Source organism: Corythoichthys intestinalis, chromosome 7, assembly GCF_030265065.1.
Source record: "Corythoichthys intestinalis isolate RoL2023-P3 chromosome 7, ASM3026506v1, whole genome shotgun sequence".
Lineage (NCBI taxonomy): Eukaryota > Metazoa > Chordata > Actinopteri > Syngnathiformes > Syngnathidae > Corythoichthys > Corythoichthys intestinalis.
This window is the reverse complement of record NC_080401.1, coordinates 13,252,618-13,266,320: the sequence shown is the minus strand read 5'-3', so window position 1 is coordinate 13,266,320 and position 13,703 is coordinate 13,252,618. Positions and strand designations below refer to the sequence as shown.

At 38.4% G+C, this 13,703-nt stretch overlaps 1 protein-coding gene across 4 annotated transcripts in view; it reads left to right on the top strand.

The window, feature by feature from the left end:
• The window catches only part of zfr2 (zinc finger RNA binding protein 2), a 36,511-nt gene that overhangs the window by 13,940 nt on the left and 8,868 nt on the right, over positions 1–13,703 (top strand). For all 4 annotated transcript variants that reach the window (XM_057841311.1, XM_057841312.1, XM_057841313.1 and 1 more), the window contains 7 exons: positions 2,818–2,960; positions 3,030–3,149; positions 3,224–3,363; positions 3,813–3,939; positions 4,042–4,238; positions 6,429–6,597; positions 7,320–7,494. In XM_057841311.1, coding sequence (XP_057697294.1) covers positions 2,818–2,960; positions 3,030–3,149; positions 3,224–3,363; positions 3,813–3,939; positions 4,042–4,238; positions 6,429–6,597; positions 7,320–7,494 — 1,071 coding nt within the window. The remainder of the gene's footprint in view (positions 1–2,817; positions 2,961–3,029; positions 3,150–3,223; positions 3,364–3,812; positions 3,940–4,041; positions 4,239–6,428; positions 6,598–7,319; positions 7,495–13,703) is intronic.

The following is a 13,703-nucleotide window of genomic DNA, read 5'->3' as shown; positions in this document are numbered from 1 at the left end:
TAAATAGTGTACGAACCAGATGTTTACTGAGCTAAACCTATCAATTTTGTCTGAAAATGATGTCCCTGGTGCCAAATTCACTGGTAAAGATGTGGAAGAACATACAAATGTTCTGTTAAAGAGATGGCTTGAGTGTCGAGGGCTGAAAAAGACGGGGAAAAAGAGCCGACCTGATCCAGAGGTAGCTTTTTTTATCGACACCTTTTTCTGTGTAAATTGCCTTATGCTACTGACAGTGACATTCACCACCATATACTCTGTCTTTCTTATATATTATGTCCTTTGGTTGTCTTACATCTCTGACCGTTCTTGGAATTCATTTATATTACTATTTTTGTGTAGCGATCGCAAATGCTACTCTGTGACAGCTAACGAACACTTTTGATTTTTTTCATTAAAAACATCTTAATTCTATTGATTTATTTAAACTCCCCCCTTACTTGTTGTTTCTTTACAACAGAAAAGGTAACAACAGTGGCAGTCAGATACCATTTTTTTTCAGGTCATTCATTGTCAGACAGAAGCAGCATGGCAAAACGCCACGCTAAAAAAAAGTAAAAATATCAAAATGGCTTACCTCTTCGGGGCAGGCTGTGGCAGGCAATGGATCAGCATACTCATCTGTAGGACCGTGGCCCCCAACAAAAAGTCTCCTGCATATGAAGGTGAAAGGCTTCACCTAGCTGGCTTTAAACTGGTCTTTTGGACGTCCGCACAAGTTGATCCATTCTTCACATCTTTCCCTCTGTTTTTTTGGCTTCGGGAAACGTATGAAGAACTCATCCTTGTTCCATAGCAGCAGATTTTACTCGGCAGGTTCGTTTTTGAGAGATTACCGGCAGAAAACAAGCAGGACTAGCATGGGTTGTATGCGAGCGCACTTGTATGTTGACCCTCTCCCGGTTACGATGGTGACGTCACGCAGCCTTGCAGTCTAAAAATAGCATTCGTGCGGTACCCATTTATATATAATACACACATTGAAATGAATAGAATACATTTATAAGTCAATAAAATATTAATTAAAAACAAAATTAATAGAATTAAAATAAAATGAAATACTCTGGTTATGTACCCGAGTGATACGAAAGTTGATTTAGATCAGTGCTTCTTAATTTTATGTTGCAGCCCCCCACCCTCAGGAAGACGTAAACACTTCGTGACCTCCCCCCTAACTCTGCCGTCACTGTAAATGGTAACATTTGTCAATAAATTTAAAAGTACACATTTGCATAAAAGTGATTCCATGTTAACATTAAAGAAAAATAATACAGATCAACTTATAATAAAGGAGAATTTTATTAACACCGCTGTGTTTGTAACAGAAAAGATTGAAAGTGCATCAATTAACCTGAATGAAAAAAAAGTCACATCCAAACTGTAAACATACACTCAATGCACAATTAAGCCTGTCGCGATATGCAATAAGTCAATTTATCGCACAGTAAATAAAAATGAGCGCGGTAATTTTCCCGGCTGCGATTTATCGCCACGTGGGTGCCTGCATACATTTGTGCTTGCGTGTGTTTGCATGTGCTGCGTGCACTCGGCGCACGTGCGTGTTGATTGTATATGAGACTTCGGAGTTCCTTTCACAGATTTTTATTGGTCATCAGCCCTCTGGAGAATATAAAATAAGGAAACCCCCTAACTTCATGAACATTTTTTTTTTTTTTTAATTATTATTATTAGTATTTTTTCAAACAATCAAAGCGCATCAATTCTCCTGAATAAAAAAAGAAAGAAAAGTCCAAACTGTGAACATACGCAAAGTACATTTTTTGACCATTTGATACTGAAAAATACAATTTAATAAAATCAATGAATAATAATAATTATAAATTGATTAGCAACATTAACTCAGGGCACAATATGCTGAGCAATATGACTGAAAAAGCAAAAATTAATAAAACAAAAACGACTGTGTCATTGTCATTGAAGGAAAGTTTTTATTTTTGCTGCAGGCAGTATCGGCTTCTTGGCTATGATGTGTTTTTTTTTTTTTTTTACACAGCATATTGTTATGCCACTTTACTGTATTTTTCAGACTATAAGTCGCAGTTTTTTTCATAGTTTGGCTGGGGGTGCGACTTATACTCTGGAGCGACTTATGTGTGAAATTATTAACACATTATTATATCATTTCACATGTTACTTTGGTGTTTTGGAGTGACACTGTTTTGTAAACTTGTTAGCATGTTCTCTATGCTATAGTCATCTGAATAACTCTTAATAGCTATGTTACATTAACATAACGGCCACGTTCGCATTTCGTTTTTCATGCATCATGTAACATTGTCATACTGTGGACTTATTCAGCATGTTGTTCTCTATTGCATTTTTATTTTAAATTTCCTTTCAAGATGACATATCTGTTCTATGTGTTGGATTTGATCAAGTAAATTTCCCCCCAAAATGCGACTTATACTCCGGTGCGACCTATATATGTTTTTTTCCTCTTCGTTGGGCATTTTATGGCTGGTGCAACTTGTACTCAGGTGCGACTTACAGTCCGAAAAATACAGTATATGATGCTAACAGTGCTCGCTGGTTTAGTGATGTAACACAAAGCTGGACGACGTGCCCCTCTATTTGAGAAAGACTTATTTAGATAGACATTCAATTCATTTAAACTGGAAGGAATGCCTGTGAATGTTTGTCTCTGTGCCATTGATGGCGCATGACGTCAATCCATTTTGTCTAGAAGGTATAGCAGCTATCATTCACTGCGAGCCTTTCCCAGTAAAAATGGATTGGACGCTTTAAGCCGTCAATGGCAGTTAAATTAGTGTCATAAAAAGGGTTATTCTCTTGCAGCGTGTAAACCAGCCAGTGCTCAAGCAGCTTTGACAGCCGCACCACCTCTGGCGGCAGCGGGGAATGTAGAGCCAACTGTGCCAGAAGATTATATCAAGGTCCAGGGGGACATCCAGCCAGTTGGGAATGACTATGTTGAGGAGGTAACTAAGGAAAATCACCGTAAGGTATGATTTTATTTTGTGCAGTACATAACTCAGTGTGCTTTATAGGTGCATAACAGCGACGGCAAAGTGATTTGGTTCCATTGTAAACTATGTGAGTGTAGTTTCAATGATCCAAATGCTAAAGACATGCACCTGAAGGGAAGACGGCACAGACTTCAATACAAGGTAACTAAAGTTACAGCTGTATTTTGTGATACATTACTTACATGTCTTTTATGGTGATATTGCTGTTCCTATAGAGGAAAGTGAACCCAGAGCTCCCAGTGGAAATTAAAGCCAATAACCGAAACAGAAAGCTTCAGGAGATTAATCTGAAGAAGCAGAAGGCGTTGCTGAAAAGACAGCAAGAAGACCAGCAGCGCTGGCACATGGAAATGAGGTCTGGATGATAATGGAAAAAAAAAAATATATATATATATATATATATATATATATGTATATATATATGTATATATTTTTTTTTTTGGGTGGGGATGTTTTTTACATACTACTTATTGTAAGGTGGATTACACGTTTGCTTTAAAATGAATATTTCTTAAATGTCCCATTCTGTCAATTAGTATTATTTTTTTTAGATGTTCCTTCATTCCTCTGATCAGGTTTGCTAGATAATTTGGCTTGGAAAAAGATCAGAAAGTACCTTTTCCAGAACAGCTGGCCTTTTTTTCCGGGGAGCATTCAGTTTTTTGGACATTACCGACGGCCACGCCATTCATATCTCACGCACATTTTTGTTACAATGGCCACATTTGACATGCTGTGGAACTATGAAAAATACTGTGACTTATAGTCTGAAAAATACAGGACTAGCATTCCCCTCTTGTGCAGGCGATACGAGGAGGACATGTACTGGAGAAGAATGGAGGAGGAGCATATGTACTGGGGGGAGCAGAGACGCAGTATGGCTCCCCCACCTCTCATGAGCCACCCTGGTATGCCTGTGCCCCCTCTGCTGGTGAGTTTTCGCCAATGACTTTTTTTGGGTTCACTTCATATAATCTGCCCTCTTTATCTCCAACGTGATCGATTATTGACAAGTGTATTTACACCCTTTAAGCCTTGTATGAGGCGACCAGGTTCACCCGATGACCGCCTTGTGATGGCCAAACATGCCACTATTTACCCGGGGGAGGAGTTGTTGCAGGCTGTCCAGAGGATTGTCTCCCACTCTGAACGAGCCCTGAAGATGGTGTCAGACAATCTGTTTGAGGAGAACACCTCTACTGCTGCTACTGAGAATGAAGACGTGAAAAGGTAGGAATTTAGGCATCACTGCAGGTTATGACAGCAATACACAAAACGTAAAACCCTTACAGGGCACTCATTTAACTCAGGCAACTAAGTAAGCTTGAGAATGATAAACCGATACGACTGGATATCCGGTTTTACAGGTGAGAGATACAGCTGTATTGATAGTAAAGTTACCATTCAACAGTAATTAGCCATTAAATATTCAATGAACCGATAGTAGAGATAGAATTCGGCTATCGCGAGCACAAGAATCGGCTTCTTAGGCCTAGTTTAATGCATTGCTTAATGGGATAATAATTTAGCTTTTACTTCACATGCTGCGCTTGTGTCATTCACCATACAGCGCACTTAGATTGAGACCGCACGCATGATATAATATGGACAAGCACAACTCACGGTCGTGGTTGCCTCAACTTCCCATGCATTTCGACAGAACCGCTACTAGTCACCGTCATTACCTGATCGTCACGGGCGTGTCATAACAACACGAGAGCAAACAAAACCACTGTAACGCACGCTCTGTAGCGTTTTCTTCTCAGCCCAAAACGAAACTAGTAGTGGCAACAAAGCAACATGCTAAAACAATGGACAGTTTGAGCACCGACGCTAGCGACGTCCAGCGATTGATTTTCAACGCACCCAGGAAAACAAAAGTCGGACTTTGAAGTGAGGAAGGCAGCCAGATCTGTTCGCATGGGACAGGGCTAGTGTGAAGTGTGGAGCGGTACAGAGATTGTGAGTTTTTAACCTTGAAAAATAACCCACTACAATGGTAGAAAGGGCAGCACAACCCTCTGGAGATTTTTTTTTTCCACGAAATGCAGTCTATTTAAACATGAACATGTGGATTAGTTGATCTTCCTCAGGAAAAAAAAAAATCTGCCCTTCAAAAAAGATATGGACAGTGATGAGGAGTAAAAAATGTGGAAACACAGGCATAAGTGAAAGACTTTGCTGTGTATAAGGTTAAACAATTATACCAGTGGTAAAGCATAATTTATTATTTATTTATGATAAAATTGCAGGTTTAATTCTTTTTTTCTAGAGCTGCTGCATATAATTAATATTTTTTGTTTGTAAGATGTTTACGTTGAAAGTTTGCACTTAAATTACTTACCACTTGTGTTCAAAACACCAGGAAATACAGTAATTGAATTACTGCTCTTTATTGTTTTCTGTCACTGGAGTTTTATTATCAATCCCATCCAACAAAATAACGGTCATATAGTAAGCCTTTTTTTTTTTTTTTTTTTTCATTAAAAAAAACAAAAAAACAAAAAAAAAACATAACATTGGTATGAAATTTTGTTGTTTAATTTTGCTCTTAGAAATGTGGTCTTTTTTATATGTGTAAAATACTGTACGAACACACACAACAAATGTTTACTATCGTATCGTTTTCACTCTGTATCGAACCGTATCGAATCGCTCGGCCATAAAAATGTATCGTTTTTTAATCGAATCGTAACCTGTGTATCTAGATACATATAGAATCGGCTTCATGCCAGAGATTCCCAACCATACAAATAACGGCACTAGACGTCCAATCCAATTTCACTGGGAAAGGGTGACAGCGATGGATTGGACGTCCAGTACCATCAGTGGCACTGAAACATGAACATTCACAGCTATTCCTCCCAGTTTAAATGAGTTTGACGTCTATCATTGTCAATAGCAGTCAATGAATTAAATACTGTACTATGAAATTAAAAAGGAAACTATATTAATAATCAACTTTAGCTCCACCAGAGTGGATTTCTGTTTTTACTGGTTATTTTTTGTTTTAATTTGACATCCCACTCAAAGTGGATTGGACGTCAAGTGCGTTCAGCAGCACTGAAGCATTTGCAACCAATCCTCCCAGTGTAAATGAATTGGATGTCTAAAAAAAATATGAGAAATGAATTATTGTTAATTGATTTCAAAACCAGTGTATTTATTTTATTCGGTTTAATGTTAATTTGTTTTTTATTATAATTGTATGAATGTGTTGGTAGGAAGCCCGTGGACTGAGGATCTTTTGTAAAAAGAATTTGGTTAGTTTTTTCAAATACATAAAGATTAATTATATTGACAAGACTGTAAAAGGAGTTTTAACTTATTAAGACAACAAAACAATTGAAAAAATATTGCAACTAAAAATGCCATTCAATCTATTGAGTTTTGCACCTCCCCACCCCCATCTTCTGTTAGCACTGGGACCTCCACACATCTGTTAAAAGGTGTCATGCGTGCGGGCATCTTGGCCAAAGGCCTGCTACTTCGGGGCGACACGAATGTTCATCTCATCCTTCTCACCATCAAGAAACCCACCGTCTCCTTACTTATGAGCATTGCTAAGCAGCTGCCCAAAGAAATGGCGGTAAGAAAAACTCACCCATGTATCACTATTGTTTTATCAATAATCCATTTGGAAGCAGTCATGGTGCTCTTCTCTACAAAAATGTGAAAAGCTTTTTTCTTCCATTCTTTTGCAGGAAGAGCTTATTTTCTTGTTTTTGCTTGGCTGTGTGGTCGGATAACTTAGGATTTCAAAATGAATGCGTTGTATTTTGTAGGTTATGTCAGCACTGTGTCAAATAACTTGCATTGCAGGAGACCTCAAGGTTTTGATTGTTATTAACAATCTCACTTTTTTTGCAATATGGGTTGCTCTCACGTCCCAGAGTGGTTTTTAGCTTACCGATCAATATGAATTATCTCAACGAATTAGGCCACTGCTTAAGAGAGGAACAACATTTTTGTCTGAAGGTCCATTGGAAGAAAGGCAGAAGTCGATGACTTGATTGTTGTGTTAAAATAAGAGTGTACCTTCTGTACACACAATGTTGAATCCACTGATCTTTAGATGCACTGCCTGGTTATGACACCTGAATCCTACAGAGTGAGATATGGGGTTTTCAAACTGTTCATGCTCCTTCCCAAAACATTATTTTTGTACATATATTGTCAAGTGAACTGTATTTTTAGTAGTCTTTAAAAAAATAATTGCCCTGTAACTTTACCTAATAAGGCTCATTGCCCCCTCATATGTACCCCACCTCCTCTGTAGTGAGTAATTCCAAGTGTCCTTTTAACCGGCAGACATTTTCTGAAGATCAGTATGAGGTGCAGGCTCACCCAGAGGAGGCCAACATCGTCATTATATCGAGCAAGGAGCCCATAATGCGAGTGACCATTTCTCTCACATCGCCACTCATGAGGGACGACCCTGCTGCTGAGAAGGACAAGCAGGCAGGAGGAAAAGCGGCTGAGAAAGGTTAGAGAAGCCAAAGCTTTTAGTACCAGAGAAGCACATGTTGGCACTGTGTCTAATACACTCACAGTATAAACCCCACTCCTACCCTTTTGCAGTCGGAATTGCCCAAATTTTAGCTGGATTGGACCTGATTCAGATCCAAGCTGTGTTTTACCCTGTAAACCTTAAATAATCCTCATACTTATTTGTCACAATGCTTTCACCCCCGCTTTTTTTTTTTGCAACCAACCCTGAATATTTTGTTTACTTTACAACATGGGAATCAAAAGCCGGGCTCTCCGACCTTTCTGTGCCACTAGAGCAGGGGTGTCCAAACTTTTTGCTAAGGGGGCCAGATTTGGCGTGGTAAAAATGTTGGGGGCCGACCTTGGCTGACGTCCTTTACGTAGAACAATATATTTAAGCAAAATTTAGCAAGCCATTCAGTGTGTCACATTTGCTTTATTTTTTTTAATGAATAATTTCAATAATCTCGCAACTAGCCTTTGCGGCGTTTTCTTTCGACTCTCGGGCCTTGCGAAATACTACTGCTGTGAAATTAAACTAGCTTCAAGTTGCATCAATTTCTCGCTGCGTATGTTCCCTGTAATCTTGTCGTACATGTCATCGTGTCTTGTTTGGTAATATCGCCTCACATTGAAATATTTAAAAACAGCGACTGTCTCTTTGCAAATGAGGCAAGACTTAGTTGTTGCGTATTTTAGTGAATAAATAGTCCAATTTCCATCTATCCTTGAAGCGTCAGCCGTCACAGTCAACTTTTTTTTGTTGATTGTCGCCATTTTAGAAAATTGGAAGTAGAGTCACACTGAGTAATGTTGCTTAGCCCTTAAATACCTGCAACATGAAGCAATTATCAGAGAATCACAAAATTTGAAAAATAATGTCCTAACGAAACCTTTTTTTTCAAGGCAAAAGTCAAAATGAATATGTGTAATAAGCCCTCTAATATCTATAACCCATGCTAAATCATGTTTTTTTCTCATGGAACCTACAGATGCATGTGTTGACTTGCATCCATCATTTTATTTAATTTTTTTTTTTCAAAAAGAAATGTCAAAATTCTAAATTTGTCTGAAAATCATGAAATTTTTGGTGCATCAAATGTGATACATTTGGCAATAAAGAGTTAAAGTGCTGCTGCTTTTTAGTGGGTAAACGAGGAGCAGCATTTCGTGTGTAAGCTACCTCATATGCTGGTTGCAGTACTGCTGACCAATTTATTAAGTCTGTGTGCAGGCCAGATGTTATTTTTATGACAGAGGCTGGGGGCCGGATGAAATTTGACCACGGGGCGCATTTGGCCCCCGGGCCGGACTTTGGACATGTCTGCACTAGAGTGTATGCTGTGCCACTAGAAGTGTATATTTTAGATTTATCTTGCGAGAACCCAGACACTCATGTTCAAGGGACATTACCACAATATCACAATTTTCTTCTACCCCCCCCCAAAAATGTGTTAAAAAAACATAAAATCACATATTGGCATGTTACTAGAGATCTCAGCAACACAGTAGTATACATTTAATGCATAGATCAAATGCATTATTAAACTATTGTGCTTTTGATCATATTCGATTCCAGAAAAAATTGGGACACTATACAGATTGTGACGATGATGTGGAAGTACCAAATTTCCATATTTTCTTCAGAATAGAATATATAGATGACAGGTCAAAGGTTTAAACTGAGAAAATGAGTACGTAATTTTAAGGAAAACATATGTTGGTACGCTATTACAGGGGTCACCCACATTGTGCCGTTGACAACAGGTTTTGCATAATTGTCTATTTCAAATCTTCCCAAATCATTGTTGATAATCATTGTGAAAAATCATACATTCTATCACTGTCTTAATACAGATGGATATAATTAATAAGAACACATAATTCAAGACATACTTTTGCTTATTTGTTATTTCATTAGTGTGTCTCAAACCTGTGGCCTTTCACATTCCCCAAACGTGTGCAGTTTCAAGAGTTTGGGGACCACTGTATTACCATATTGTTCAGACTATAAGGCACACTTAAAATCAGTATTTCTTTCCCCAAGAATTGACAGTGCAATTTATAATCTAGTGCACTTTATGTATGAATTGGGGTTGTACTTAATGACCTCAAACCTATATTGTTGGTACATAACTGAATTATACTATACTGCTCCGGTAAAGTGCTCTAGACACACATTGTTCATGAAAGCCAACATACAACAATTAAAATCGATAAATAAGATGGAGAGCTAAAACAAATACAGTACAATGATTACTCATGTGCTTTATAATCAAGTGCGCCATATGTATGAAAAAACTCGTACATTAATTGTGCGCATTATAATCCTGTGTGCCTTATAGTTTGAAAAATACAGTATTATTATATGGACAAAAGTATTGGGCCACCCATGAAATTCAAGTTTTGCAATCCTATCTGATATCTGACCTCTTTAAATGACAAAAATCCCTACAGACACACTGAAAATAGTTGCAAAAACTGTTTTAGGGGACCATAATACATTACAGTGATAATAATGTGGTGCTATAACACCACCTGTAGGTGGCCAAAAACCTCTGTCCATATTGTGGGTTCTAAATTTATTGCATTTCCACAAGTTAACTATGAGGCGACGTCAATCTTTATCCATATCAAGCTCCTCCTGACGTCTTTAAGTGGCATTCTCAAGGAGCTTGAGTGTTTTCCGCACAGATGCTGCATTCATTCAATCATTACATTTGGACATTATTGACGGATCCATCTTCCTTCATTTCCCCTCCCATAATTATTGAGGTGAAACAGCCTTGCTCCAAATAATAAGTATTTATTGTGTGTTCCATTAAGAAAGCATGGTTGAGATTTTTTCATTGATTTTCTGTCACTGATCATATATATAAGCTGACCTAGATATGACTGTTATGAAAGTCATGTTTGCAGCATAAGGAATAGAGAAGTGAATGACACCAAGTGGCCCATATTTAATGAGCTTTGTGGAGCAGCAACACATATTAATGGTGTTCAACCAATTATACCTTGTCAAAATAATGGTCATTCATTCTAAGTGGCATGATGGCATGAACTTTATAAGGGCTGGATTTGTTTTCATTAATTAGCCTGTTTGAAGTCAAATATGCAGTTTACAAAAAGTGCCCTAAATTTATGACCAAGCTCAATTAACGAACCCCTTCTTGCTCCCAAAAAATCTCCACACAAAAGATTGTTGCAAATTACTATATATATTCTGTTTTAGTATTACTCAATTGTGTTCCTCTCATTAAGGAATGTAAGATGACTTAATTTCCCTAATATTTTCTTTATCTAGCCATTTGGTGGGTATATGCTAAGTATGTATGCACAACGATCCTCTGAGCCCTGTTTCAGTTTTTTTGTCCCAGGGCTGATTAATTTTATTAATAATTCCATGAAGGTTTGAGTTAACCAGTAGAGGGAGTCGGGCGATAGTGGTTCATTTTAAACTTGTTTTCTTACATCGAGGAATGATAAGACAGAAGCATCCTTACCCAGGAAGGTTAATTTTTAATATAGGTGCCAAAGCAGGAAAGGCATATTAGGATCAAATATTAAAATTGTTACTGACATGTAGTTCCCTTGAAACGCATGATGTCAATTGTTTATGACAGCAGAAAGTGTTCCTTTTTTGATTTAAGATTGCCTGGGGAGAAACTTCTATCTACAAACAAAGTTAAAATTTAAAGTGCATGTTTTTAATGATTTCCAAGTGATAAAAATATTTTTGCTTGATGGAGGCTCTTTGATGATAGGTAAAATAGACAGATCTACAATTCAACAGTTTTTCACAACCTTTATTGAGGCCAGTGTTGTTTTCGGCCGCCCTTTTACTTTTCGTCTGTCTTTTGGACGATTATACTTATTACTCTTATTTTAGTCATCTCAAAATATGTTTGTCTGAATCTTGTTTTTTGTCGTTTACAAAAAATTTTTCGTCTGTAAAATTAAAAAAAAAAAAAAAGACTCTAAAATAAATTTTTCCAACTATTTCGAATGAACATTGACAGACCAACACATGTTGTAGCGTCTACAAGGGCAATGTCAACTTGGTGATTATAGAAACAGTACATTATTGTCAATGAATAATACCCACCTGGACGCCATGAACTGTATGTATAAAAAAAAAAAAAAAAAAAAAGTTGTTAGAGAGTTTAAGAGGACTCTCGCCGTTAACATTAGCCTAATGCTAACACGAACGCTATGCTAACGCCAACACACATGTAGTGTGTGATGATCACTCAGCACAGAAATCTGAAGGCTAGAGCAGGGGTGTCCAAACTTTTTGCAAAGGGGGCCAGATTTGGTGTGGTAAAAATGTGGGGGGCCGACCTTGGCTGACGTCCTTTACGTAGAACAATATATTTAAACAAATTGTAGCAAGCCATTCTGTGTGTCACATTTGCTTTATTATTATTTTTTTTAATTCATAATTTCAACGATCTCGCAACTAGCCTTTGTGGCGTTCTCTTTCGACTCTCGGGCTCTTGCGAAATACTGCTGCTGTGAAATTAAACTAGCTTCAAGTTGCTTCAATTTCTTGCTGCGTATCTTCCCTGTAATCTTGTACATGTCAGCGTGTCTTGTTTGGTAATATCGCCTCACATCGAAATCTTTGAAAACATGGACTGTCTCTTTGCAACTGAGGCAGACACAGTTGTTGCGTATTTTAGTGAAGAAATAGTTCAATTTCCACCTATCCTTGAAGCGTCGGCCATCGCAGTCAACTTTCTTTTTTTTATTGATTGTCGCCATTTTAGAAAATTGGAAGTAAAGGGTCACACGGGGTAATGTTGCTTAGAGTGCTGCTGCCTCTTAGTGGGTAAATGAGGAGCAGCATTTAGTGTGTAAGCTACTTCATATGTTGGTAGCAGTACTGCCGACCAATTTATTAAGTTTGTGTGCGGGCCACACGTTACTGATTCTATGACAGCGCCTGGGGGCCGGATGAAATTTGACCACGGGCCGCATTTGGCCCCCGGGCCGGACTTTGGACATGTCTGGGCTACAGCAACATTGCATATTCTCTCTGGCCAAGATGAGAAAACAAATCCTACCGTGTGTGCAAGCCTTGAGACTGGAGGACACTGATGAGGGTGGGGGGGCGGCTGCAGCATGTCACAAGAGTGACACAAGCAGACGCTGCTACGATGCAGGCTAACTACACTTAAAATGTCACACATTGTGAACACGTGACTGAAACCTTTGCGATTTTCCTCTCATTCTCGTCTCGTCAGACGAAAACTGGCAACTGGCTCGTTATGTTTTAGCCTCCCAAAACACGTTTTTAGCTTGTTATCGTCTTGTCATCGTCATGAAGAAAAAATTCGTTGACGGAATATTTTCGTTATCGTCATTAGTGACGAAAACAACACTGATTGAGGCAAGACACTCATTTCACATAAAAAAAAAAAAAAAAGCAAACCCCACGCCACTTAAAATGTGACTACACGTGAATACACAGATTAATTTGGTAATGTCTTCTAGCTAGCATTTTCTTTTGCCTGTTACCATCTGCCATTGACATAGGTAGATGACATTAACTTGTTATTCTTTATAATCATTTTTAGTCCAAATTTGTGACACTTGTTTATTTACCGCAGCACACCTGATGAGCTCTTATTGCTCAGTATTGTGCTAGCCTGGCATGCCAGATGGACTGTTCCTTACAGTAATCACTCCTTTTTCGTGGTCAATGGGAACCAGAACCCCCTGCGAAAAGTTAAAAAACAGAGTTAAATTACAGTACCTGCGTGATACGAGGGGGAAACTTGGCACATGGGGGCATTTAGTGGAGATATGAGGCTTCATTTGCAGGTAAAAAGCAAGTTCAAATTCCCCCAGAGATGTTGGAGGTTTATACCAGGCTTTTAGTGCTCTCAAAGTGGATAAAATGGTGAAAATTAAAGATGAATATCCCCTCAGAGGTCCTGGAGCTGTTTGGCGAGGATAGAGTGCTCCATTTTTGGGGGAAAAAAATGGTAAAAGAGGTTAAAATCCCCCCAGAGGTTGTGGAGGTTCGTAACAGGTTTTGGGTGCTCTCAAAGTGGGTAAAAAGCTAAATGGTACTACTGAAAATGACCCGGTAGGTCCTCTTGTTGAAATTGCCTCATGAGACTGATGGATAGAAAAAGGTAAGAGCCTGGCCGTGGTTGTGATGTGTACAGCCAATCAGCTCACGAGATGAATCTGGTG